The 27117-nt window shown below is 44.7% G+C and overlaps 1 protein-coding gene across 2 annotated transcripts in view; it reads left to right on the forward strand.

Moving 5' to 3' along the window:
* Nucleotides 1–633: 633 nt before the first annotated feature.
* The window catches only part of LOC139760589 (uncharacterized), a 307108-nt gene continuing 280624 nt past the window's right edge, over nucleotides 634–27117 (forward strand). For both annotated transcript variants that reach the window (XM_071683962.1, XM_071683963.1), the window contains exons 1-2: nucleotides 634–696; nucleotides 17142–17529. In XM_071683962.1, coding sequence (XP_071540063.1) covers nucleotides 17527–17529 — 3 coding nt within the window. In that variant the 5' untranslated portion in view covers nucleotides 634–696; nucleotides 17142–17526. The remainder of the gene's footprint in view (nucleotides 697–17141; nucleotides 17530–27117) is intronic.

A 27117-nucleotide genomic window follows, 5' to 3' on the forward strand; every position in this document is an offset into this window, starting at 1 on the left:
GACACTGTGGCGTGTGGCGAGGTGTGGCTCTCCGGGTTAGTCCAGGCTAGGCGGGGATAGCCGCCAGATGGAGGCCAGATCAATGGGTCATAAGACCACCCTAAACTCACTTTAGGGAAGGATGGGATTTATGCAAGATTTTGATTTTCTTGTCAGATGTGCAAATTTCGAAGAAAAATGATGAGGCTCGTAACCGCTAGGGACTTTAATTCTGATAGTCTTTAGGTTCAGATGCCTTTTACTCGAAGGCGCTGTTATGTTTTTTTCCCTTGCGATGTGTAGCAACAACAGCCTGGTTCGGGATAAAGTGAATCTGGAATGAACAAGACGAAATCTCGTCAAAGGTGACGGATATCAGGCAACTGGCAACCCTCCCGGGCGCTTCCCCTCGTCACATGCCACGCCAGTGTTACCAGTACCCAAATATCCTCGTATCTCTCCCCGCTAGGTTTTCAGCATTCCACTTCAATAAAAACACACGGTAATACATCAAAAATAACTTGAGGAATATAATAATATATGTATGTTATACCATGGATGAAGTCTTCATTACAGAAGTGGATGAAAAATGGCTGACCGCCGGTGGCAACATTGGTGAGGGGCCCCGGCGTCGACCGCTGGTTGAACAGGATCAGTCACCCCTCGACCGTCCTGGGTGCTAGTGCACGACTGCTCAGGGTTCTTCCTTGCCGACTGGTACCGCGCCTTTAGTGCTCCACCCACCCACCCACGCCCGCCCTCACACGCCCACACCCTCAGTATGAAAATCAGAAGGACGCGGGTGGATCCAATGTCATATTTGTACGTTCGTAACCTATTTAAAAACTTTAAAAGAAAATGGAAATAAAATTTTCTGAACTGCCTCGGAGGAAAATTTTTTGACCACTGAAATTTGTGATTCCGTTCAGGAACTAATCTCTTCTTAATAAAGTGTGATCCAAAAATTACCAGAAGGGATACTTAAAATGGCACAAAGACATTACAACGCCTCATAACCGGGGGAAAGAAACTTCATGCAAAATGAATAAAGAGTTTGAGAGAAAGAAAATGTAGTTTTTACGTGGAAAAAAAAAGGAGTATTAATCCATAGCGGGCTTTCCGAAAACGTCAAAAACTCTTGCCATTTCTGGGTGGCGAAACCCGGTATTTAACTCCCCATCCACCCTCCCACCCAGTTCTCTCCCTCCTGTTGTAGGGTGTGTGGCGAGGTAGAGGCTTCCGGGCCTACGGTGTGTGGTGTACTGAACCGACAGCAGTGTCTATGGTGTGGGAGGCCAGCTGTGATCAGAAAGGCCTCCGTAGCTTAACAAGTGCTGATGGTACAAGGACGACTCTTGTTACGTGCGGTACAATGGCCATATGTCATTAGTGTATTGGGGAACGGCCGTTACAAGCTGGTTATAAGATGAGGCGAAAAGAACGCCAGTGATCGCTGTGGTGATGAAGGTGAACGCGAGACTCGTGTCTTGCGGTGAAGTACAGTGAAAGAAAGACACCCTGCACACCGAGATGGCGTCACTGTACAGTGCCCGACGGTCACGCCGTGGAAATCAACGCCAAGTGAGGCTAGATATGAAGCGTGGCAATGAGACAAGAGACCACCACCGACCCAGACGGGCCGAAGACGACCACCCCCTCCTCACCCATCCCCCCCCCCCCGCTGATAAGAAGCTAAGGGGACCCCCTGTCCTCACTCCCCCCTCCCCTGCCTCCCCTCTTCCCTCCCTATTAGTACATCGGAGGTGGCTGGCCGGCTGGCTCTCACGCTCAGAACGTTGGTTCGATCACCCCCGACGCCAAAAATTGGTTGGTAGGATGCTGAGCGACTCTGTCGTTCAACGCCGGTAGTCAACGACGGCAGAAAACGAGTGCTCATCGAAAGGGGAGAGGTGGGGAAGGTGTAGGGTGTTCAACGATGGTGTAACGAGACTGTGTTTATTGAGAACTTGGGAAATGATAATATTTATTCGTGAATGAGGGGAACCGCGATATACTGAACAGTATATTAATGAGTATACTAACGGTGAAGTATATCATATATATATATATATTTTTCATTTACACGTGGAATATGGCCTGGTGTCCTGCTCGGAACACAGACTCGGTAAGAAACAAGGAAAACGAGGCTAACTTCTCGACAGACGCGAGTTAAGGCAATTACCTCAAAGGAGCGCCTGGGAGAAACACGTCCATAAGGGTAAATATGTCATCGTGTAACGGGGATGATTCAGCCTTATTTCCCGACGTATGAGACTATTTATCCGCTGTGGCTGAGTCTGGCGGAAGGAGGCGGTGTTAGCTCGTGTTAATGTGGACGTCAACCTCAGCAGCTGTTGGTGTTAACCCGTGTTAACATGTTAAACCAACCCCACCCCACATAAGCTTTTTGATGTTATCCCGTGTTATGTTAAAGCCGAACAGCTGGTGGTGTTATGCAGTTAAACCCCAGCAGCTGGTGGGGTTAGCCCGTGTTATCATGTTAAACCCCATCAGCAAGTGGTGTAAATTCGTGTTATCATGTTGAATCCCATCAGCTAGTGGTGTTATCTCGTGTTATGCTAAATCTCATCAAGTGGTGTTACCCCGTGTTATCATGTTAAACCCCCCAGTAGCCCGTGGTGTTACCCCGTGTTATCATGTTAAACCCCAGTAGCCCGTAGTGTTACCCCGTGTTATCATGTTAAACCCCCCAGTAGCCCGTAGTGTTACCCCGTGTTATCATATTAAACCCCAGTAGCTAGTGGTGTTACCCCGTGTTATCATGTTAAACCCCCCAGTAGCCCGTAGTGTTACCCCATGTTATCATGTTAAACCCCAGTAGCTAGTGGTGTTGCCCCGTGTTATCATGTTAAACCCCCCAGTAGCCCGTAGTGTTACCCCGTGTTATCATGTTAAACCCCAGTAGCTAGTGGTGTTGCCCCGTGTTATCATGTTAAACCCCCCAGTAGCCCGTAGTGTTACCCCATGTTATCATGTTAAACCCCAGTAGCTAGTGGTGTTGCCCCGTGTTATCATGTTAAACCCCCCAGTAGCCCGTAGTGTTACCCCGTGTTATCATGTTAAACCCCCCAGTAGCCCGTAGTGTTACCCCGTGTTATCATGTTAAACCCCAGTAGCTAGTGGTGTTACCCCGTGTTATCATGTTAAACCCCCCAGTAGCCCGTAGTGTTACCCCGTGTTATCATGTTAAACCCCCCAGTAGCCCGTAGTGTTACCCCGTGTTATCATATTAAACCCCAGTAGCTAGTGGTGTTACCCCGTGTTATCATGTTAAACCCCCCCTTCAGCTGGTAGTGTTACCCCGTGTTATCAAGTCAAACTAACACCTGGTGGTGTTACCCCATGCTAAAGACGAAATGGATCTACGAGCTTCAGAATTAAAAAAAAAAAAAATCATTATATAACAGTATATCGCGGTATACCAGTATACTACAGCATATCTTGATGTTATATCTCCCTTTAAGGAGTCACCGAGTGAGGGTGCTTGCGGTCATACCTGGGTGTATATCGCATATATGAACACCGTACAGTTCAAGGCTAAAGGGAAGGAAGTATTTGGAACCTTCATATAAGGTTTTCTTGAATTTCCCCCATGCTTTAAAAAGGTACATTTCGAACCGCTTGTATGCATTCTGAACTTCTGGTTTCCGCAGCTCAACACCAACTTTTGGATAGGGTTTGATCACGAACTGTATACATATCTGGAACAAGGGTATATGCTGTATATACATAGTGTTTTGAACACAATTTGGACAGAATGAAATAATTTAGAAAGCTTTGAACATATTGTTTTAATATCTTGAACATCAAGCGTTTGAAAAGTAACCTTTTGTTTCAATACTTTGAGTACATTTTGAACATCCATAGTTTGGTAGTGACATTTTGAATATCAGATATTTTTTGAATACCTCTCGTTTGAAAGTAATGTTTTAAACAAACCCGAAACATTTCTGAACACCTCTTGTTTGATAGCAGTCTTCTAAACACATGTGAAACATTTTTGAACACACCCCTTCCTTGTTTAACAGTATCATATTCGAAACACCTTTGAAACATTTTTGAACACACCCCCTCCTTGTTTGACAGTATCACATTCGAAACACCTCTGAAACATTTTGAACACCTCATTTGATAAGAATATCTTGACCCTCCTTCCTATGAAACATTTTGAGAACCTTCGCGTTTTAAGGTAACCCTTTAAAAGCCTTTCGTGAGTGTAAACCACAAAAGAAAAAAAAAAAATAGCGCGTTCAAAAACTTTCTTGTCTTCGGCATCGCCAGTGAAATCCTGTTTCATCTCACTCCGGATAATAGAGTTTCACATGAACCGAATTCTGGCGGTTAACTGAGATCCCCATTATCGAATCACGGATAACTTAATTACCGGCGCGTCAATTAATCTTTAAGCCTCTAATCTGTATTTAATCTTCGTAGAGGGGGGAAAAAAACTAGGTAGCTAATGTAAGAATGCTGGGGGAGAGAGAGTACATTTTCATTGTATAGGGGAGAAAAAACCCGTAGAAACACTGGGTTAATTGTAGGTCACTTAGACAAGGGCCTACGAAGTAGGGGGGATAAAACTTAAGACGTGAAGGGGAAAATTGGGATATATATTTTTCCTTTTTTTTTTTTTAAATATTGAAATCGGGAATGAAAATCTATGGGAAATATTTGGCTTGGAGAATAATACAAGTGTCTCTTTAAGTTGAAAGCCCTTTGATGAATTGAGGCAGAACCCAGGATTAAGAAGGAAAAGGGTAGAAATCTTCACATTGAATGGAAAATCTTGTTTTTTTGGGGGAAAACCCACGGCATGCACGGGAAAAACACATCATGTAAGAGGAAACTAAGACAGAAAAAAATATGAGGGGAAAAAAACTCATGATTGATAGTGGAGAAAAACTCATGATATGTAGACGAAAACAGGAACAAAAAAACGGCAGCTGGGAAGACGCTTAAAACCTCTATGGGTTATTAGGAGTTTCATGGCAGGCTCTATCGTGAGAGCAAGTCACTCTCCCACATAAAAAGAAAACAAGATATACGAAGGAAAATGACGACCCATTACGATTCATTTCTATGGCAAAAGGACGACTCAAAATTCCCAGTCTTTCATTCAAATCACTGGACTCCCATTATGTCCTAAACCCTCTCCCTGGATCCTTCAGAGGCCATCCTACTTCCCTCACATCCTCTGACCTCTTGGTCATTCTCCCTCCCACCATTCGTTCATCTCCCCCTATTATCTCTACCCCGCCCCCTCCCTCCCTCCTATCGTTCTCCCAGCCTCCCCTAGGGCCCTTATCCTGCCATCTTGGTCCAGACCCCCTGAATCATCTCATCTCCAGCATCCCGTAATGGTTAAAGATGTAGTTCTGGACTGGAGGCCTTGTGTGTGTGTGCGTGCCTGCGTGCGTGTGTGTGTGTGTGTGTGTGTGTGTGTGTGTGTGTGTGTGTGTCTAATTACATACAGTCACTGATCTGTGTATATGCAGTGGAAGGTTTACACTTGGGGGTTCGCCATATATTAATCTTATCACCCGATCGTCTAAGACTCGAGATGGGCTAAAATCCTCTCCTCATTCACACCCGCCACACTTGTGTATATTACTGTTTGTTCCATCCGTCTTCACCTCATTATTGTATCTCCTCCTCACGTCCCTTCCTTCCTCCTCCTTCCATGTCTCTCTTATGTCCTCCGGTCACGAGATTCTCCTTCTTTGTTTCCTATGAAACACATTCATTTCTCACTCCCAAATGTGGCCAGGTCGAGCGACGGGTGCTCTCCGCTCTTCCAACCTCATTCCAGTTTCTTTTGAAGGAGTCCTGGCGTTACTCGGGACGTTTCTGAAGGCTCCTGTGGCTAAAGGCTGCACTACTTCCACTCGGAGGGGAAATGTAGCCTCCCTTTTGCAGTGAGTGTGCACAGAGGTGATGTGCGTGGAGATTGTGTTCGTGTGACTAGACGAGTGAACTTAAAACGAATGGACTGACAATGTATGACACACTTTTGTAAGTGTGGAAGTTCACTTAGATTCAACTCGGTTCAAAAACTGTATCCTCTAGAGAGGAGGGAACTCACCCGGCGAGGTGTTATTACCAGTTTTAACCAGCGGCTTCGTAGATGCAGACATCACGTTCGCGTTCCTTTTTGAACACACTGAGGGGAGGCCTACGGTTAGAAGATGGTCTGTGAGGAAGTGAGTGAGCATAGAGGCTGTGGTATCCTTGTGGGAGTGAGTGTTGAGGCTTTACGTACGTACCTCATCACCCCCCCAGCACCATCCTCATCAAAAACCCGTTCACGTTGCTCATTCGTTCCGTGTGTGTGTGTGTGTGTGTGTGTGTGTGTGTGTGTGTGTGTGTGTGTGTGTGTGTGTGTGTGGGTGGGTGAGTGGGTGGGTGGAGAGGAGGTAATATGAGGGGGGGGGGGATACTCTCGGAGAAACTACTCAAAGACTTTTCCATCACTATTTTTTCCTACTACAGATTGTCCGAATGGTCCATTGTCTCCCACGACCTCCTGGGATCTGAGAGGCTTTCTCGCCTGAGGTGGGCGGGATGGGGGGGATGTAGTAGTAGTCTCCTCCACACAACCCCCTCCCCTACTCTCTCTCTCTCTCTCTCTCTCTCTCTCTCTCTCTCTCTCTCTCTCTCTCTCTCTCTCTCTCTCTCTCTCCTTCCGTTTCATTTCCCGTCATTATCTATCATCCTCCCTCCCTCCCACCCTCCCGAAAGGACCGCCTCTGAATCCACCTCGCTTCGTACGTTCGTCCTGCTCGGTGCCCACCGGTCATCCCCTTAACCACACGTTCTTCAGCAAACACGTCTTAAAAATCAGGTGTGTCGGTATGCCAGAGGTGGCTCCAGTTCCTCTGATGGACGGAGACGGCCAGCAGCCCTCCACCTCTTGCATTCCCTCTTCTGACACTTCTCGACGGTCGACCCATCTCTAGAAAATATTCTCTCCACCCCTTTATCTAATCTCTGGATATAAACACATTTCTGAATTCCTCGTGATGCGCCAGTCTCCAACCCTGGTTTTTAAGGCCCCCTCCTGCTCGTCTCCTTTTGTCTCGGTGTTACTCTCGCTGGTCTTCCTTTGTCTTCCCTGTTGTGTTCGCTAGACACCCCTGCGCTGCACGCACCCACTTGTATCATCTTCATTTTCGAGGTTTGAGGGGATATTCCGCATCTTTCCCTCTTTCTATTTTCTCTCCTATTTGTTCTCACCGTCCTCTTCTGATTAACCTCACCAATTTCCACCTGATGTCGTCTACTAGAATCCTGCTGCCAGCCATTTTACTCGGCGGAATACCGTTCACTTCTGTTCCCGCCGTTTGTTCCACTAACTCCAGTCCTGTTGTAGAACAATCTTGCTCGTCCGTCCCTCGAGATATCTCCTCCGCCGTCTCGCTACCACAGGTCGCCATGAGGTTTCCAATAACCAACTCCTCTTTCCTTCACTTCACAGTGTCGTTATTTATCAGACTCCGCTGCTCGACGTCATCCCTGGTCTTGTCCCTTCCCTGCTAAGGCACCATCTCTCTCTCTCTCTCTCTCTCTCTCTCTCTCTCTCTCTCTCTCTCTCTCCGGCCCTGAGGGATATCATACCCTGTGGGGGTTGGACCTCTTCCTTCTATTTCTTCCATTTCTCTCAGACTCAAGACTGATATCTTTTTTTTTAATCCCTTAAGCACGACGACCTTGAACGGCGAAGATACGACCTTTGAGCACGACTCTGCGACCCTCGAGAACGATGGCACGACCCTTGTGGGTATGATAGCTTGACCTTTGGTCTAACCCTTCGTGCTCAAGGATAAATGCTTCTTCCTCTTTTTTGTATATACATGCATTTCACTTTCTTTTCCCAGTGTAGCCTCGCACGATTCAAGTGCTTACTTCATACTCTCTTCTTTTCCCAGCGCAGCCTCCGAGTCGAATAATCATCCATCCCTGTAGCACTGGCATGCCTCTACCAACAAGTCCAGGGTTTCTGCTTCCCCCTCGTGTGTCGCAATACTCTCCTGTCCTCCTCCCTGGCTTGTCTCTCTCCCCCGATTCACACTCCCTGCCACATACCTCCGCAACATACCGTTGCGTCGGTATGTTGCACCGCAATCTGGTACGTCGCACCATAACCTGCCTTCAGTTCTTCTTCCCCTCCCCCACCGTCCGCCGAGTCCCTTACAGTGTGAGTTCTCTCGACCGTCAATGTACACTTCCTTTCTCGTTACGCTGGCTCCACGTTTCCCTCCCCCTGTATTATACAAGTGGTTCGTGACGAATATGAATACAAAAGGTGGATTGCCTCGTGCCAGTCCCTCCTGGCGAGTGGCTGGGATCCCATCACTTACGAAGAGAGCCGATGGCTCTCGCTGCACTTGTCCTGTTTTTGATCCCACCATCACCAGACCCACTCACCAGAGTCCCGCCCTCTTACATGGTGCTACCTTGTGATCGTGTGTGTGTGTGTGTGTGTGTGTGTGTTTGAGCGAGTCGATTACATCACGGGAAGGGACGTTCTAAAGGGGTGCTAGTGGGACACACACACACACACACACACACACACACACACACACACACACACACATACACACACACTTACGCCAATCTAAAAAACACAAGGAAAAGTCCTACAGTTTTGCATGCATTATGACAAGACATCCTCCGTCTCTCTGACCTACCACGCACGACCTGGGATTTAAATCTCATTTCGCTTCGTTTATTCGGCATTTCCCATCCACTAAGGGCGCCAGGGCGCCAGCGCTGGTTCCTCACCCACCCACCCCCTCAAGAGGGATAACAGGATGGCGTGTGGAGGACTTGTTATCTAGGATATCAGAGCTGCCCTCAGCTCCTCTAGTCACGGAGCTTCATGCCTTGTCGCCACAACATCGGCCTGGCTATGAATACGCCAGGTTTTACATCTCTCTCTCTCTCTCTCTCTCTCTCTCTCTCTCTCTCTCTCTCTCTCTCTCTCTCTCTCTCGCGTTGCAAACATGAGGAAGTGATAGTATCAATACCCTTCGGTCTATTTTCAGAGTATTATACTATCTGCCTCCACACACACACACACACACACACACACACACACACACACACACACCTGAGTGGCATTAAACTCTGCTTGTCAGTCAGCTCAGTTCTGAGTGGTGGCGGTTGAGGCAACCTGGGTCACAAACATGCAGGAGTCTGGATCTTGGACCAAACACATGTGTGTGTGTGTGTGTGTGTGTGTGTGTGTGTGTGTGTGTGTGTGTGTGTGTCAACAAACACAGGACTCCTTCAGGTAACCCAAACAAACCCTGGCTACGTTTCCTGGTCTCATGAAGAACTGCCCTCGTGGTTGTTTGCGTCTCGAGTTCAAACATTTCGCCGTAGCGGACGATCCCGTTAAATATTAACGTCTCTCGTGTTAAATATTAACGTCTCCCGTGTTAAATATAACCGTCTCGGTGTCCCGGAATTTTGACTTCAGCGCTCGGCAATCACACACACACACACACACACACACACCCATACACACACACTGTAATCAGTCACGTTCCTGAAGAGCCCTGCATTACTGTTGCCGCTCATTGACGATGCATTAAGAGGAGTACGGGACGCCTGAGTGTACGTCCGGAGTACGAGATGAGGAGGCCACACGTAGCAGCAAGGATCTTAAGCGTTCATATTTACGTGCGTGTATACGCATTGCTCGAGGTTACATGGCGATTTCAAAATTACCTTTGGCGAGACTGTATCACAGTCAATGGGCGAGGAGTACAATCTACTTGAAGGTAACTTCTCATTCCAAAGAAATCCAAAGTGTCCCTGTTACTGACTGCAGCGCAGCTTAGGACGCTGGAACTCCGTAGAGAGGGTCCCTGCATTTACGTGATCATGATACATACTGCGTATGTATGTGTATATGTGTGTGTGTGTGTGTGTGTGTGTGTGTGTGTGTGTGTGTGTGTGTGTGTGTGTGTGTGTGTGCGTGTGTGTGTGTGTGTGTGTGTGTAGCTCACAGGGCTGGGTTATATTTTTTTTCCTAGTTAAAGGGACTGTGGTCAGGCAAAGGCCAAAGATCAGCTGTGGATAATTAACCAGGCAATACAGACCCCAGCTTATATCTCCCTAAGCATTTTCCTTCGCTAGAATCTTCCTCCCCAGGTATGATCCATGCCAAGAAAATCTTCCTCCTCATGCATCTCCCCCAGGAATATTGCCCATCAGACAGCATCTATCTCAGGCATCTTCCTCCCCCCAAGCAATCTTCGTCCCTAGGCTTCCTTTCCCAACACTTTCCTCCCTGGGCAATCTTCCTCTCCAAGCCTTCTCCACCCCAAGCAATATTCCTCCACACAAGCACTCGGTCAATCCCAAGAGTGTTCCCTATTCCCTCAGTCATTTCTATATTCATTATTTTTTTATTCGTTGACATTAATGACCACTTGACATGCTGAAGGGAACCCGACCTTGACAAAAATAAGGAGTCACTTCAAGCATACGACTTTTTTTTTTTTTTGGGGGGGGGACGCATTCCAATTAATGAGATCTACTCATCTACCTTTCCTAGTTGAATCAATGAGATCTACTGACATCTACTTCTTTTTCTAATCATCTACCGGATATTTCAACAGGACCCCGATCTACAGCAGTGGTCAGATAGGAGTCCACTTCATAAGACAAGTTATTTAACATACACCCATAACAGCAGTGGGTCCAACGTCGAACCATACGGCACGCCAGTGGTATACCGGAGTAAGGTGGGGGGGGAAAAAAGAAAACGAGTTCCTTCTTCGAGTTTCGTTTTCTATAAGAATTCAGCGAAGTCTTTAACATTGCTGGAGGAAATGTGGAAATCTATGAATAATTCTTGTGTTACTTTATCGTGATTCAAAGGGCAAGACGACCACTCCTTGGACAAAGATATATATATTTCTTTTCGATTAATATACGAATAAGTACGAGATATGCATGTGGAAGAGCCTATATACTAATATTATGTTACCTGTCACACTGCGTCCTTAGCGTCACTCATCCGTCACACAGCGTCAGTCTCGTCCGTCACACTATGTCCTCTGTATCATCCATTCGTAACACTGCTGCGCCACTCATCCCTCACACTACGTCCTGCGTTACTCATGCGTCACACTACATCACCTGCGTCACACTTGCATGTCATTCCTATACTGGTGGGACGTCATCCCCCTTCCCCGAGTCTTGTGTGTGTGTGTGTGTGTGTGTGTGTGTGTGTGTGTGTGTGTGTGTGTGTGTCTGTGGTGGGGGTCGAGGTTGGGAGGGTCGTGGGGGTTGGTCCTCGTTCCCTCTGGCACCACTGTCCTCTGCCAAGGATGAACTGAGCTATGATGTTTATGGCCTCTCCCCCCCCCCCCTTCTCTCTCTCTCTCTCTCTCTCTCTCTCTCTCTCTCTCTCTCTCTCTCTCTCTCTCTCTCTCTCTCATTCCGTCTGGGAGTCAGGTGATGAGGATTCTATTATCGTTCGTGTCGGCAGGGTGTGGGATGGGGCGTGCCTTACGAATGGGGGGGGGGGCTTCCTCCCCTCAAAATCTCTGTGATGAATCATCTGAGAGAGAGAGAGAGATAGAGAGAGAGAGAGAGAGAGAGAGAGAGAGAGAGAGAGAGAGAGAGAGAGAGAGAGAGAGAGAGAGAGAGAGAGAGAGAGAGAGAGAATCAGTCAGTCATGGACGACATCCAACTTCGCGTCGCTGATACAACATTTGAATAAATCATGATCATTTATACCATCACGTATTCACTCCTAATAATTTGTGATCATTCACCAGTCTATCATCACCTTTCCTTCCCTCTGGCGTCTACGCGGACCACACTTACAACACTTCTGGATATCATGGAAGGGTAATGCGTACTGGGTGACGGGAGAGGAGGGAGGTATGGGTTGGGTGAGGTCTGGGCTGGCTGGGTTGGCTTGGGTTGTTGGGGAGGAGAGCGGGAGAAATCAGGGAGTGTGTTTGGGGGTGCATAGTGTGGGTTAATGAGGTAGGTATTGGAGGAGGGGAAGAGGTTAGGGGATTGACAAAGGTTGGCCACCACGACCAACTCTCATTTTCTTCGACAGTTAACAGCACCAAATTGTCTCCGAGACTCGGGTCTTACATTTCCGTTTTTTTTTCTCTTTTTTTTTTTTTCCTAATCCTCTGGTTTCCGACCATTGGAGGCAACCTGGGCCCACCTTAACGGCGTCGTAAAAGATCGAAAATAATCCGACACTTTTATACGAGAGAGAGAGAGAGAGAGAGAGAGAGAGAGAGAGAGAGAGAGAGAGAGAGAGAGAGAGAGAGAGAGAGAGAGGCGGGAATTAGGAAGGGGGGTTTCGGGGGTGGGGGGTTGGGGCGGGGGAAGGAACGGTTGAATCAGGAGCGGGGGAGTCGAGTAATTCATTCCCAATTACCGCTTAGTAAGCGCCACTAGCTTTTATTTACCCCCATTGTGAGTCGATGTCTCTTGTTTACGGCCTTTTGTCAACCCTGAGTTAATGGTTCTTTTTGCTGTTGTTTTCATACGTTTTCCTTCGGTTTTTTCCCTTCTACGGACCTATCTTCACAAGTGTACTAAACTGATTGGAACTCAGCGTATATATATATATATATATATATATATATATATATATATATATATATATATATATATATATATATATATATATATATATATATATAATATATATATATATATATATATATATATATATATATATATATATAATATATATATATATATATATATATATATATATATATATATATATATATATATATATATATATATATATATATATATATATTACACCAAATGGCATCCTAGCTACGTCTCTTCGTTGTATATCAACTGACTTATATTTCTTTCTCGTATCTCTCCTGATGATGTGATCATTACACGAAAGTGCACTTGGGAACTTATCGCGTTTCATTTCCCCGTGGACTCATAGGAATATATCTATCTCTCTCTCTATCTATCTATCTATCTATATATCTATCTATCTATCTAGAGAGAGAGATGGTTCTCAGGGGGTGTCCAGGTGGTTGGTTGGCAGGTGGCTCCCCGTGGTGTCCAGGATTGGCAGATGGTTCCTGTTATCGACCACCTGGTAACCTACTCCCAGTTAGATCCATGAGAGACAGCTGGTTCTCAGGGGGCCGAACCGGGGTAGGCAGATGGCCCAGGGGGGCGGCGGAAAGCCGGCCACCATCTGCCGCAGGTGGTGCTGGCTAATTAGGACAAGCAGATGGCAGCTCTCGTGTATAATGCAGGAATATTACTTGTCCCCCCGGTCTGCCGGGGATCGCCTTATTCACGTCTCCTGTATGCATAACGCCTCTCCACCTACATCCTCCCTTACCATTTTTTTTTCCAAGCGCTTGGCTTATTGTTTCCCTTTCTCTATCTCCCTCCATATTCTCTCTCTCTCTCTCTCTCTCTCTCTCTCTCTCTCTCTCTCTCTCTCTCTCTCTCTCTCTCTCTCTCTCTCACAAACACACACATACACCTCCTACTCATACCCACCCCTCCTACCTACCTTCCTCCTCTCTTCCCCTCCTCTCCAAATAGAGGAGTGACGTCACTCAGCGGATCCTCTAAATGTGTTCCCAAACAGAGCGAATGACCTTAACCAAGTGACACCAATGTTACCAACAAAAAAAAAAAAAAAAATGGCATAGCGCGCGATCTTAACCGTCAAATGACCCAGTTCGACCAAAACGCAACGGACCACCGCGATCCAACGGCCAGCCAGTGTTGCCAAACAGAACACCAACCCAAGAGATATCGTCTTTAATTTTCTTTTTTTTTTTTTCTTCCCCCTCCCTCTTCAAGAAGCAAAATGAAACGCAAATTAGTTCGCGAGACAAGGAGAACATCGGGCCTCACCTGGAGACACCGCTGGAGGCGGCAACGCTCACAACAGTTGACGTAAAGGACAAAACATCCAGTACGCTGGCATGTGTACTACACACACCAGGATTCCTTCACGAAGCGATCAGGATCCTGATATATATATATATATATATATATATATATATATATATATATATATATATATATATATATATATATATATATATATATATATATAGAGAGAGAGAGAGAGAGAGAGAGAGAGAGAGAGAGAGAGACCCTAAACACACGTTGTAGAAAACGGGGTAACATTAGCAACTGTAAACACACACACACACACACACACACAACTGCATTTGCAACGACCGCGCTCAGGTCTCTCTCAAGAACAATCTCGCCTTGTCTCTCCTTGTCTCTCCAGAGCGAAACGTACCTCTAACCTGCGCCTTACTATATCTCTCTCCATCCATCTCTCTACTTCCTACCTCCACTCCAAACTAAGCTTAACTTGATCGTCATCCACTAGAGGTCTCCCTCCCCTCACCTCTTGCCTCCGTGTTCGGCCTATGTCAGTAAATTCTCGCACGGATTGGCTCATCTTTTTACTGCAACTGCGTGGTGGTTGACGCGTGCGTTACGCTGATGACCCTTGCCTTTGCGGTAAAGATTACACGGATGAATGACATGTTGAACCTGTCTCAATTGACACGTTGATCCTTCGTCACTTGACACGCTGATCCTTCGTCACTTGACACGCTGATCCTCTCTCACTTGACACGTTGATCCTCTCTCACTTGACACGTTGATCCTCCCTCGACACGTTGATCCTTCGTCACTTGACACGTTGATCCTTCGTCACTTGACACGTTGATCCTCTCTCACTTGACACGTTGATCCTCTCTCACTTGACATGCTGATCCTCTCTCAATTGACACGTTGATCCTCCCTCGACACGTTGATCCTCTCACGTGACACGTTGATCCTCCCTCGACACGTTGATCCTCTATCACTTGACACGTTGATCCTCTCTCACTTGACAGGGACATAGACAGACTTGACAAGGACGACGATGGCCTTGACACTGGCCTCTTCTGACCTTTGACCCTTGTGTCATGACCTGTGTTGTCAAGGGGAAGTCATCACCTCCGTAAATGTGTATTTATCTATATTTGTCCGCGGGGCCCTTAAAGACGTTACTCCGTGTCTTCTATGCAGGTGATATCGGCCATCTGGTCGTGCTGTTGGCAGTGTGGCTTGGCACGATCTTGCAAAACATCCAGTCCTCACGTAAGGCATATTTCAATAAACCTGAAGCCCGAGAAACTGGTGGTCTTACTGGGTCATTACGACCTGAAGTGTTCAATGCTAAGTCTAATATCAGGCTCAAGTCCTTACGCCCGTCGTTCCAATAACATCTACGAACTGTTGGGAGAAAGCTCTTCTGAAGACTCGTATGCTTGTCTCTAATTCGAAAAGTCTCTAGACAACGAATTCGTTATGAATTCCCGATGGATCTTTACCATATCTTCAAATGCCTCTCGGGATCCATTACGCCTCTTGATACATGGCTTAGTAGAGGAGGAAAAAATAGAATGTTAAAAGTCAGCTAAGATGACGAAATACATTAACAAAAAAAGTTTATTATCATTTTCATCTTTTTTTTCTTTTGGATGTTCGAGTCTGTATGAAGGTTGGATGAGGAGGTAGGTGTTCGGTCTTGGGAGGGGGGCGAGGAGGAGGAGAAGGGTGGCTGGCTACTCTCTGGCTGAGAGAGAGAGAGAGAGAGAGAGAGAGAGAGAGAGAGAGAGAGAGAGAGAGAGAGAGAGAGAGAGAGAGAGTCTTCACGACAAATGGTATTTACCATCAGCACACACAGTCTACCCAATCCTGCTGGTGCTGGTCAACCTCTTCTGTTAATAGTAACAAAGTCGCATTAACTATAGATTTTTGTTTTAGTCTCTGCAAAATGTTATGGCGCAGTTTTTCCCTTTTTCTCTCTCCCCCGACCCCACCCATCCCCTGGACGCGTGGCACATATTTTGCAACGGCACATTTACTCTATATCTGCGTGTAAACATGACGATGACACTACAAACACAATGGTATATACAGGCCGGGATGGGAGGGCGTTGTTATTATCTTCGCTTGGAATTTCTCCCTTTCGTTTTTTCTTTTATATCATTTTTGACAACGTGACACATCCTGGTTTGTTGGCACACACACACACACACACACACACACACACATATATATATATATATATATATATATATATATATATATATATATATATATATATATATATATATATATATACATACATATATAATGATTGACTATAGGGAGAGAAACACGTCATCATAAAGGCTCATCCTTGACAGCTAACGGCTTGCAAAGTACTACGTGCTTCAGCACACAAGCTTCCAGTTACCGGCAGCAGAACCCGGAGTAATACCTTCAGAATAGGGGAAGAGAACCAACACTGCGGACTGGGGGGCAAGTGGGTTAAGTTTTGAGTTTAGGTCAGGTCAAAGGCCAGTCCAGTATAGCCAAGGGTCGTACCGTCAGGCTCAAGGGTCGTGCCGCCGTGCTTAAGGGTTGTAGCGTCATAACCAAGGGTCGTATCGTAGTGCTCAAATGTACCGTCATGCTCAAGGGTCGTACCGTCGTACTTTAGGGTCGTGTCGTCATGATCAAGGGTCGTACCGTCGTGCTTAAAGGTCGTATCGTCATGCTCAAAGTGTTGTACCGTCGTGCTTAAGGTCGTACCGTTGTGCTCAAGCGGTTAGCGTCTTGTGGTAGGAGTGGTACCGAACCTCTGCCCATTTTCTTTTGTCTCTACACGCCTGGGTCTCGGAAGCGCTAATGACGGCTTCACAGTGGGCCAGCACTTCAGTGGCTGTCAAGTTCTCCTGCTTTGGCGCATGTTCCCAGTCTTTTCTCTCTGCCTCACCCACACGTCGGTCTGATGGCATTCAACCCACAAACATACAACCTTCCATCTCACACCTGACACTCGACAACACGTAACTCACAAGACGCATTCTTCTTAACTCACTATTTCTTTTTTCTACGGTGAGAACTACGCGCTTGCCTTGCCTTCTGGCAAAATCTTGTCATAAGTACCCTCTATCTATCTATCGCTCTCTCAATATATATAAAAAAATATATACATATACAAATCCACAGATTTCTAAATCATATTATCATTATAACCTGAGGGTCCCTCCTTTGAATAATAACCCCATTATCAGTACATTTAATAATCTTATCTACAGAACTGAGTGTTGTCAAGAAAAAAAAGAGTGTTACTGAAAAGAATAAAGTGCCGAGAGAAAATATAGGAAAATAAAATCAGTGAATAAATGTGCTAGTCAGGCCATTACTGTGAACATCAAGAGGAGAGAGGAGAGAGAGAGAGAGAGTTCCAGGTATATAGATAAATACCAAATGGCTTCGAACCATACACTTGGCGTAGCATGCCCAGGTACACGAGACGAAGGGGGAAGAACCGGCAACTAGATGATAAAGGAGGAGGAAGAAGGAGAAACTGCGATAAATGGAGGCATGGATGATCATAATAATAATCATCTTCGTTTTCGTGTTCCTGTGTATCGTCTGTTGCATCATATGGCACTTCTTCCTTGAGCAGCACTAAGCAGCATGGTGAGTAGTCTTATAATCCCGTTTGAGGGGCCCTTCCCTCTACCTATCCTCGCTATGGGGCCCTTTCCTCTACCTATCCTCGCTATGGGGCCCTTTCCTCTACCTATCCTCGCTATGGGGCCCTTTCCTCTACCTATCCTCGCTAAGGGGCTCTTTCCTCTTTCTATCCTAACTCAGGGGCCTTTTCTTCAGCCTATCCCCGGTAAAGGGTTCTTTCCTCTATATATCTTCGCTGCGGGACCCCCCCCCCTCTCTCAGTTTATCCTTGCTACAGGGCCCTTTCGCGGCCTAATAACTTCGCTACGGCAGCCTATCCTCGCTACGGGGGCCCCGCCCGCTGCCTATCCTTCTTACGGGGCACCTCCCGAAGTTTATCCTCGTCACAGGGCCCCTCTCTTCCTCTTGCCTTTGTTTACGTGTGACAGTTTCCCCTTGCAACTTGAATTTATATATTTTAAGGTCAAATGAAGCTTTTATTCACAAATTTCTGTCTACTCTGCAACCTTAATTTAAATATCTCTGGTCCCATTGCAACTTACATCTACATGCCCCCGGATCAATGTGAATTTTACACGAAAATATCTCTAGTTCCTTCAAAATGTTATATTCACATGTCTGAATCAACTATGATACCCAAGTCTCTTACTCATATTTACATCAGTTGTTATATTCATCCCTGGCTTAATTGGAACTTGTATACCCGTATTTCTGTAATCATGTTTCATTTACATATATATATATATATATATATATATATATATATATATATATATATATATATATATATATATATATATATATCTTGTTCTAATTCAACTTTTATTTACATAACTCTGGTTTCATTCTATGTACATATACCTGTTTCTCTTGCAAGAGCCATTTACACATTTTTGATGCAACTTTCATTTACGTGTCTCTTCTCATCTTGCAGCTTATATTTACCGCTTCAACTTTCATGTACTTATGTCGAACGCTAACAACACTGATTTACATAGATCTGATGCCTTTGCAGCGTTTAAATCGTACTTAACACAACTGCTTTCGCTGCAAATTTTGTGTCTGCATATCCGTTGTCCCCAAAGCAGACCATCATTTGCATATATCTCCAAACCGTCAGAAACCCACCCAAAATTTCTTGATATATGATATATATATATATATACCGACTGTGTTCTCGTGCATTTCACACGCGTCAGACGGACCATAATGAAACCCAGCAAGTGAAAGACCACAGTAAACCTGCGTAACAAGTTCGGCTGAGGCTGAAGTTTGAGGCAGATTAAGTAAAATAATCGAATGATTCCAGAAAAAATATGATTCCTCTCTGTGTTAAGGGGGGTCGTACCGTCTTACTAAATGGTTGTCACGTTCTGTCCAAGGGTCGTACCGTCGTACTCAAGGGTCGTACCGTCGTACTAAATGGTTGTCACGTTCTGTCCAAGGGTTCGTACCGTCGTACTCAAGGGTCGTACCGTCGCACTCAAGGGTCGTAATGTCGGATTCGAAGATCGTACCTTCGTACTCAAAAGGGGGCGCTTGTTGAACACACACACACACACACACACACACACACACACACACACACACACACACACAGAGGACAGCTTCCCTAGCGGGGAGATGCCAGGGATGGCCAGGTGTTGGGGGCCCAGTCCCTCGTGTTTACAGCCTCGGGACTCCACACAACGCCCAGTGTCTTGGGAGAAACGGAGTCGTTTCTCCTGAATTCAATGATTTTCTGTTGTTGTTTTAGGCGATTACTATTACCGTGTTATGGGGAGAGAGAGAGAGCTTAACATTCGTGTTGCTCCGTGTACTGACCTTATCTATCTATCTATCTATCTATCTATCTATCTATCTATCTATCTATCTATATATATATATATATATATATATATATATATATATATATATATATATATATATATATATATATATATATATATATCCCAATATAATGCAGGTACGAATTCACTGACCAGCCTCCCGAGAGGGGAGGAGTAACAACAGCTGGGCTGGCTGCAAGATTATTGGGTCGCAATGCTACCCACTGTATCATGGAGGAGTGTGTGTGTGTGTGTGTGTGTGTGTGTGTGTGTGTGTGTGTGTGTGTGTGTGTGTGTGTTATATCTTTAGAATGGATGGAAACAGTGAACAAAATTTCAAAGCCTTTCATATAAATTTAAACAGCAGTTGTAGTGAATAGTGTATAAGCGGTTTGATGAAGGATTAATATTTCATAGGAGAGGCAGTTGAAGGCCTTGCCGGTTCGTTATCTGGGCTGCCTCGTCAACACATCTGTGGTGGTGGAGAGAGAGAGAGAGAGAGAGAGAGAGAGAGAGAGAGAGAGAGAGAGAGAGAGAGAGAGATTCAGTTTGTCTTGTGAAGTCTGTGTGTCTGTCTATGTCCGTCTGTGGCAACCGTGACGTCAATGAATTTAACCTAGTAGAGCTCTACACACACACACACACAAAAAAAAAAAAACAAAAAAAAAAAAACAGACACAGAGGGCCCTCCGTGGTGTGGTGGTCAGCGTTATTAAACATAGTTATTATGGGCCCGCCCGACGTTGGACCCGAAAGGGATCGAATCCTAGGTGCAGTAAGTCGGCCTGCAGGCAATCCCATTTCTGTGTGTGTGTGTGTGTGTGTGTGTGGAGTAAAGACGCGGTACATGTGAACACACGAGAGTAAAGACACGGTACATATGTACAAGGTTGAGAGACAGGGCAACGCGAGTGTAAAACACTCTGTAACACACACACATAGTAATCAAGTACACAAGATGTCTGAGGCTACAGCTGCAGGAACGTGAAGGTCTTCGGGATTACTTGGTTATTTGCTTGGTTGATGGTGAAGTGAGAGCGGCGAATTTAGTTCGTTCAGATTTACGCCGAGTCTATGTATTTGTTTACTTACGTGTTAAGACGACGAAAGAAAAAAAAAAAATGAAGGTCAAAGGTAAGTTTGCATGAAGGTCAAAACCTCCCGTAGGTATAGTACGAGAAAGCCACACACACACACACACACACACACACACACACACTATATATATATATATATATATATATATATATATATATATATATATATATATATATATATATATAACTGCGCTCGCTCTCTTGTAAACGAGACTCTTTTTGCTCCTTGGGATACTGCTTAAGAGGAATTACGTTGTGTAACTTAAGTATATTTGTAGAGGAGATATAGTGTGTGTGTGTGTGTGTGTGTGTGTGTGTGTGTGTGTCGTCAGAGGCTGTATATCATGTTGTAAAGTGTGTGTTTGCTCTTATCTTTCTCGTGACTTAGATATTGGAGGACACAGTTCGGCTTGTTCATAACAAAGCCTTCTTAATTTCTCTTCCGTTTGCTGGTCAGTCGACCTTTCGCTTCTATACTTTTGACCGATGAGTTCCTCTTACTTCTTTTTAAAATATGTGGACGGAAAAAAAAATGAAATGGATGGTCAGGTCAGGGATCGTACCATCCTCCTCAAGGGTCGTACCGTGTGCCCAAAGGTCGTGCTGTCGTTTAATATTCAAGGGTCGTTCCGTCGTGCTGAAGGGTCATACCGATGTGCTCATGGGTCAAATCGTCGTGCCCCAGGGTCGTACCGTCGTGGTTAAGGGTCGTATTGTCGTACTCAGTGGGCTTAAACGCGAGAAATACATACGAGACAAACACCCTGTCCGAAAATAATATAGGATGTCTCGCTGGCAACACCGCGTATGGTGTGATGACCACCTTCAAAGCTCGGGGTCATCGTAGCGTTAAACTGAGTTTAGCTCCGTTATGGACAATGTTTTACCGTGTTCGCACTCAAAGTGATAAACAAGAAAGAGGAAATTACAATTCCATACAACACGCTGTTTATTGCAGACCGTTGGTCATGGGCGTGGTGCCCGAGTACGATAATTCAGGAGAGCAGCACGCAGCCAACCATACTATAATTATATTATCCAAGTTGGTGTATCTATATTTATCTTGTATCCCCTGAGCATGATGTAACGACCCTGTACCACTGCTCTTGGGTCGTAAGCAGTGCTCGAGGACAGAACAGTCGAGCTTATAACACAAAACGGTGTGTTTTTAGGGCGTTGTCATATGTACATTATTTCAACGGGCCATTTTGAAACCTTAATGGTGATGTTTTCCCAAATGGTCAACAAAACTGAGCAGTGGAAGACTTTACAGTCACGAAAAACAATGTTCGATTATTCTAAATAAATGTCGTCTTGTCAAAGTTATTTCTTACATGAAATACTTCGTAGGAAACAGCCTTATATGCATATAAATCCTTATTTTGACTTTTTCTTGATGTATGACATAATTGATGTGTGACATTTACTTTCAGGGATATCGTGTGAATGCATCAAATTTCTCAACGAAAAAATCATTAGCAGTGTTATATACAACGGTATTCGGCCGGGTGGATTTTGAAAAGAAATAGTGAAAACGAATACGATTATTCTTTTTTCCCCCGCAAGTTCCTTAGCGACCCCCAGAGACTCTTCTGGTAGGGGGATGAATCTGACCCCAGGATTTACAACATGGAAACCCATTATCACCGGAATATCAAGGGGATCAACATTTAACTCTGGCAGGTGAGAGAGGATCCAAGACGGTCATCTTCCAAGAACCTAGATCATCAAACTGAACTTATGTCTCCTCGAATAGGATCCAAGACGGTCACCTTCCACGAACCTAGATCATCAAACTGAACTTATGTCTCATCGAACACACCCTTCGTCGTCCGTGACATCATCACCAAGCCACCGAAACAACCCGCGGAAACATCGTTTCAAAAATTTCTAATCAGAATCTTGACCTTGAAACCTCCCGAGTTCTTGGAAAAACTACATTCATCTCGTCCATTATGGCTGAAACGAGTTGGTTATCAAGTTGCGTAAATATGAGAATGAATTGCTTCTCCTCTCCATCATTTACTTGAGGCAAATTTACGTCAGTTTCAAGGGATTTACGAGAGAGGAGACATTATTGTGGTATGTTGTTTGGCTGTTCAAGTGGTAAGAGACTGTCAGCAGCCCTGGAGGCCAAGCTGGGTCGTGTCTATGCCAAGACTTTGTATGTTATTTATATCTTCGTCTGAAGGAATACTACCACACACACCCACGGATTTAGTCTTGAACTCCCTCGCACTATTTACCTCATATATATATATATATATATATATATATATATATATATATATATATATATATACCTCTACACACCCAGGATTCGAACCTGGGCCATGAGAATGGCAACCTAGCTGTACATCCATTACCCATCAAAGAACATCAAATGTTCTACTATATTCATTCATTCCAATGTCTCAGCAAGAGTTATCCTGTATCTCTTCTGAGAGGCTTCTGCAGCCTAGGGCTACAACGGCTTCCAGCAGCTGGGAAATGTGAACTCCTTTGGATAGAGAAATTCGCTATATATGGAAAGACAAACATAGGTGCACATCCGGGTTCCCGGTCATGTCAACGTCGCACGCTACGCCACCCCTTTCCCCACGCCACACCACCTCACCCACAACATCAAATCTGTTAACCAGTTTCAGTTGTTCTCTACAACTCCCCAGCGATCCTACATGGCATCACCCCTCGACCCCACTCCAACACCTCCCTCCCTCTACCCTTTTACAGAGGATCATCTACTGAAGAAGTAATATAACATACCTCTCCTTCAGGAAAACCAACAGGTCCCTCTAAGGTCATCTTGAGGACTGAGTGACCCTAGCTACACGAACGGGATGCTCTTTTACCTCCTCTTCCTGAAAGAGAATAGAAAAACGTTCTACTTTAAACACACAAGAATACTTAAACTAAAAAAGAAATCAGTGAATATAAAACATAGCAACACTATTGTTTGGCTGACGATAATATCTTAGTCTGAGAATGTGGAAGAAGACGAGCAGCTGGCACTGCTGACTGTCAGAAAAAAACTCAGACATCCAGGGGAACGACTGAAAGCACTCAGTCTTGATTCCGTCGACGCGCGAATATTATGCCCTCTACGGAAACAGAGGGAAACACACAGCAAGGTAACAAGAGTGTAAAGTAAGGGAGCAACAGCTGCGGTGAGTGATGCGAATATTATACATACGGGAAGTGAGTGTGTCTAATATTCAACAAAAAAGAAAACACTAGAAGAACAATAAATGGCCGGAAAATGAAGCAAATTCAAGAATTCGCTGAATGGACGAATATCTTCGTAATGACCAGATCAGCAGTTCTTATACGTTGCCCTGAGGGGCACATCTAGAAACAACTTGACTGGTCGAAGAAATACACAGCTTGGTTCCACATCAACTTGTACGGGTAGAGAATCGAGTCTTTTCTTTTCAAATCAACATTCGCGAAATATTGACCAGAGCGAAACACCATCCATGCCACGGTAGTGTGCTAGCAACTGAGAGCCATGTAACGGTCTCAATATCACTTTGAAAAATCAACTGCTGGGCGTATTGCTTTATATAATAATTTCCCTATTACCCTTTGCCAGACATCAGAGGTAGCCTACGCACTGTACATAAACGTCCAAATTACTGGTAATTGGAAATGAAGTCATAACGGGAGACGGTTATGACCTGGAACGAGAGGAAACTATTCTTCTTTCCTCTGGTTATAAACTTTTTTTTTCATCACACACACACACACACACACACACACACACACACACACACACACACACACACACACACACATATATATATATATATATATATATATATATATATATATATATATATATATATATATATATATACAAAACGTTTTCCTACGCAAGCACCCAAGCCTAAAGCACTGAACGCTTTTATGTGTTTGCAAAAGGGAGTTTTCAGCAGGTGACGAGTGAGATAAAGTGTAACAAGCTGAGAGAGAGAGAGAGAGAGAGAGAGAGAGAGAGAGAGAGAGAGAGAGAGAGAGAGAGAGAGAGAGAGAGAGAGAGAGAGAGAGAGAGAGAGAGAGAAGAAGAGACCTGGAAGGTGGTCGGGAGGAGAGGAAACAAGAGACGAAGATGGGGGAGAACCAGTGGAAAAGAGGCGGGTGGTTGATGGTGGCGGGGCAGGCAGCCGTGAGTGGAGTCGGTTCAAATGAAGCCCTCCCTCCCTCCCTCTGGCGCGGGGCATCGCGAGTCCAGCTGGTCTCCGCCGCCTTCAACTAATTATTTTCGGAAAATCTCCCAAACGATGGTTTTGCAAGAAGAAGAATTTCTCTAAGATTGATGGATGTCGATGAAATAGAATTCATTTGCAAATTGTACTCGAATACCCTTCGTCTCACGTAGGTGGTAGTACATAGTATTCGTAAAAAGTACAGAAATATATGTATTTCAAGAACTTTATATATATATATATATATATATATATATATATATATATATATATATATATATATATATATATATATATATATATATGCTTTTCTTTTGAATTATATTTAGAAAAACAGTTTCAAAAGAATTCCAAGTTGTACTGTATCCTTTGAACCAAATAATGTCATAAATTAATCTAACCACTAGAATAGATAAGTAGCAGGTAATTACCACACAAACAGAAAATGTACCCTACCAATTAGCAGTACGACGGTACGACCCTTGAACACGACGGTACGACCCTTGACCACGACTGTACGACACTTGAGCACGACGTTACGACCCTTGAGCACGACGCTAGGACATGAGCACGACGGTATGACCCTTTAGCACGGCTGTGCGACCCTTTAGCACGGCTGTACGACCCTTTAGCACGGCTGTACGACCCTTGAGCACGACGGCACGACCCTTGAGTATAACGGTACATCTCACGGGTACGATGGGTTGAAGTTTGACCTGACTCACACTCACACACATGCAGATATATACACACACACACAACCTCGAATACCCAGCGTAATCCAAGTCCCGTCAACAGCCGAGAGAAAAACGTACATGGAAATTTGAGTATGCAAATCAGTTGTATCTTAATATTTACAGTTGGAGTTTGGAGTTGGCCTCATTGCCATTCAGGGGCTGCGTCATGGGGGCGGAACGCTCGGGGTCCGGGTGAGCCACTCACCAACCAACCTCCCCCCCAACCCCTTTTCTCACTCGCGGTGAGCGCTACGCGCCAATCTTCCCATAATGGCAACATCTCCTCGTACGTGCTTGTAGGTAGGTAGGTAGGTAGGTAGATAGGTTCTCCAAGTGTGAGACCTAAGGAGACCCGGGGTACTGACGTATTAATACGATGAATTTAGGTAATTGCCACTGAAATCGGAGCTCAACTGTTCTATCACATCTTTCTCGATTCTCGCTGCCCAGGATTCCTATTACAGTTCTTTTATCTCTATTAAGCTTTTATTTTCCGCTTTTAAAGAGCCAAGAATTTTTCATTTAAATAGTTTGAGCTACAGAAAAATTACTGAATTTTTAATCTTCATATTTAAGTTATATGTCGATGGACGACTGGGTAACGTGGGCGAATTTTTATATTCACAAAAAATTGTACAGAGGATCTTCTGTAAGTAAGTGAGGAAAGTTGTATAATAATTCTAAATTCATTTTTTCAGAATGAATATAAAATATCATAGTATGTAGTATAAAGTTTCTTAACGACTCATAGAGAAAGGGCAAAATATATGACAGCAAAGAGGGTGTCCGATGCCTTAGTTAATTGGATTTCCCGCCGACCTCAGCACCTAGAATTGAATTTCTGGAGATAATTTCCACAGCTAATGCCGCAAACATCAAATCTAGAGGTGAGTTATCCTTATTACACGACACTTCATATTTCTAATGGAACATTTCCAGCTGAGTTTGTAATCTAAAGTACATTATAACATGGGGCAACACTGTGAGAGTGCGTTAAGTTTGAACGTTATCGAACAAAATACTGAATTGTCTGTTTCTCTTTGTATTCACTGTATTCATTTGGCTTGTAAAAATATAGGCATTGATTTTTTTTCTAAACAGCTGTTGAATGTGGTACTCTATACACCTGCAATATCTATGACTGTATCTCGGTATTCAAAATTTCCCTATTTCTTATTGCAAATTGCTCACATTTGGTCATCTGAAACACTACTATCCTCTACAAGTTTGCAATCATAACATACATGGCATTTCCCTGCCCGACAGCCAGTACCTACACTAATCTTGGAAACAAACCAACGATTCTAATCGCAGATATTTACCATGAATTGACGAGGGACGCAAGAACGAAAACGAGAAACAGGGCATATTTACGTACAGACAAACTTCCCAACAAACTTTCCTAAGGTAGAATACTCACACTACCAATAGGAGTACCCAAGGGAATTCGCTCTCTCCCCAGAAGAGCCAGTTCGACCAGGTTCAGCTGCTTGGAGACGCACCACCTGCCCGGCCTGTCCTGCCAAGCCCTTGGCAAGGGAACCAGGTCTCGTCTCCATGCTTGGGGGGGGGGGGGGGGGGTGATGCCAGCCAGCCAACCCCCAGATGTTAGGGTACGGCCCATGCATGATAACATGTCTGCTATAATACCGTAATCATTTCTTTTTCTTTTTTTTTCCAGTCCTAATTTTGGCACATGGGAACCCATTTTTTCCTTCACCTA

The sequence above is a fragment of the Panulirus ornatus genome, chromosome 37, assembly GCF_036320965.1.
Source record: "Panulirus ornatus isolate Po-2019 chromosome 37, ASM3632096v1, whole genome shotgun sequence".
NCBI classification, from domain to species: domain Eukaryota; kingdom Metazoa; phylum Arthropoda; class Malacostraca; order Decapoda; family Palinuridae; genus Panulirus; species Panulirus ornatus.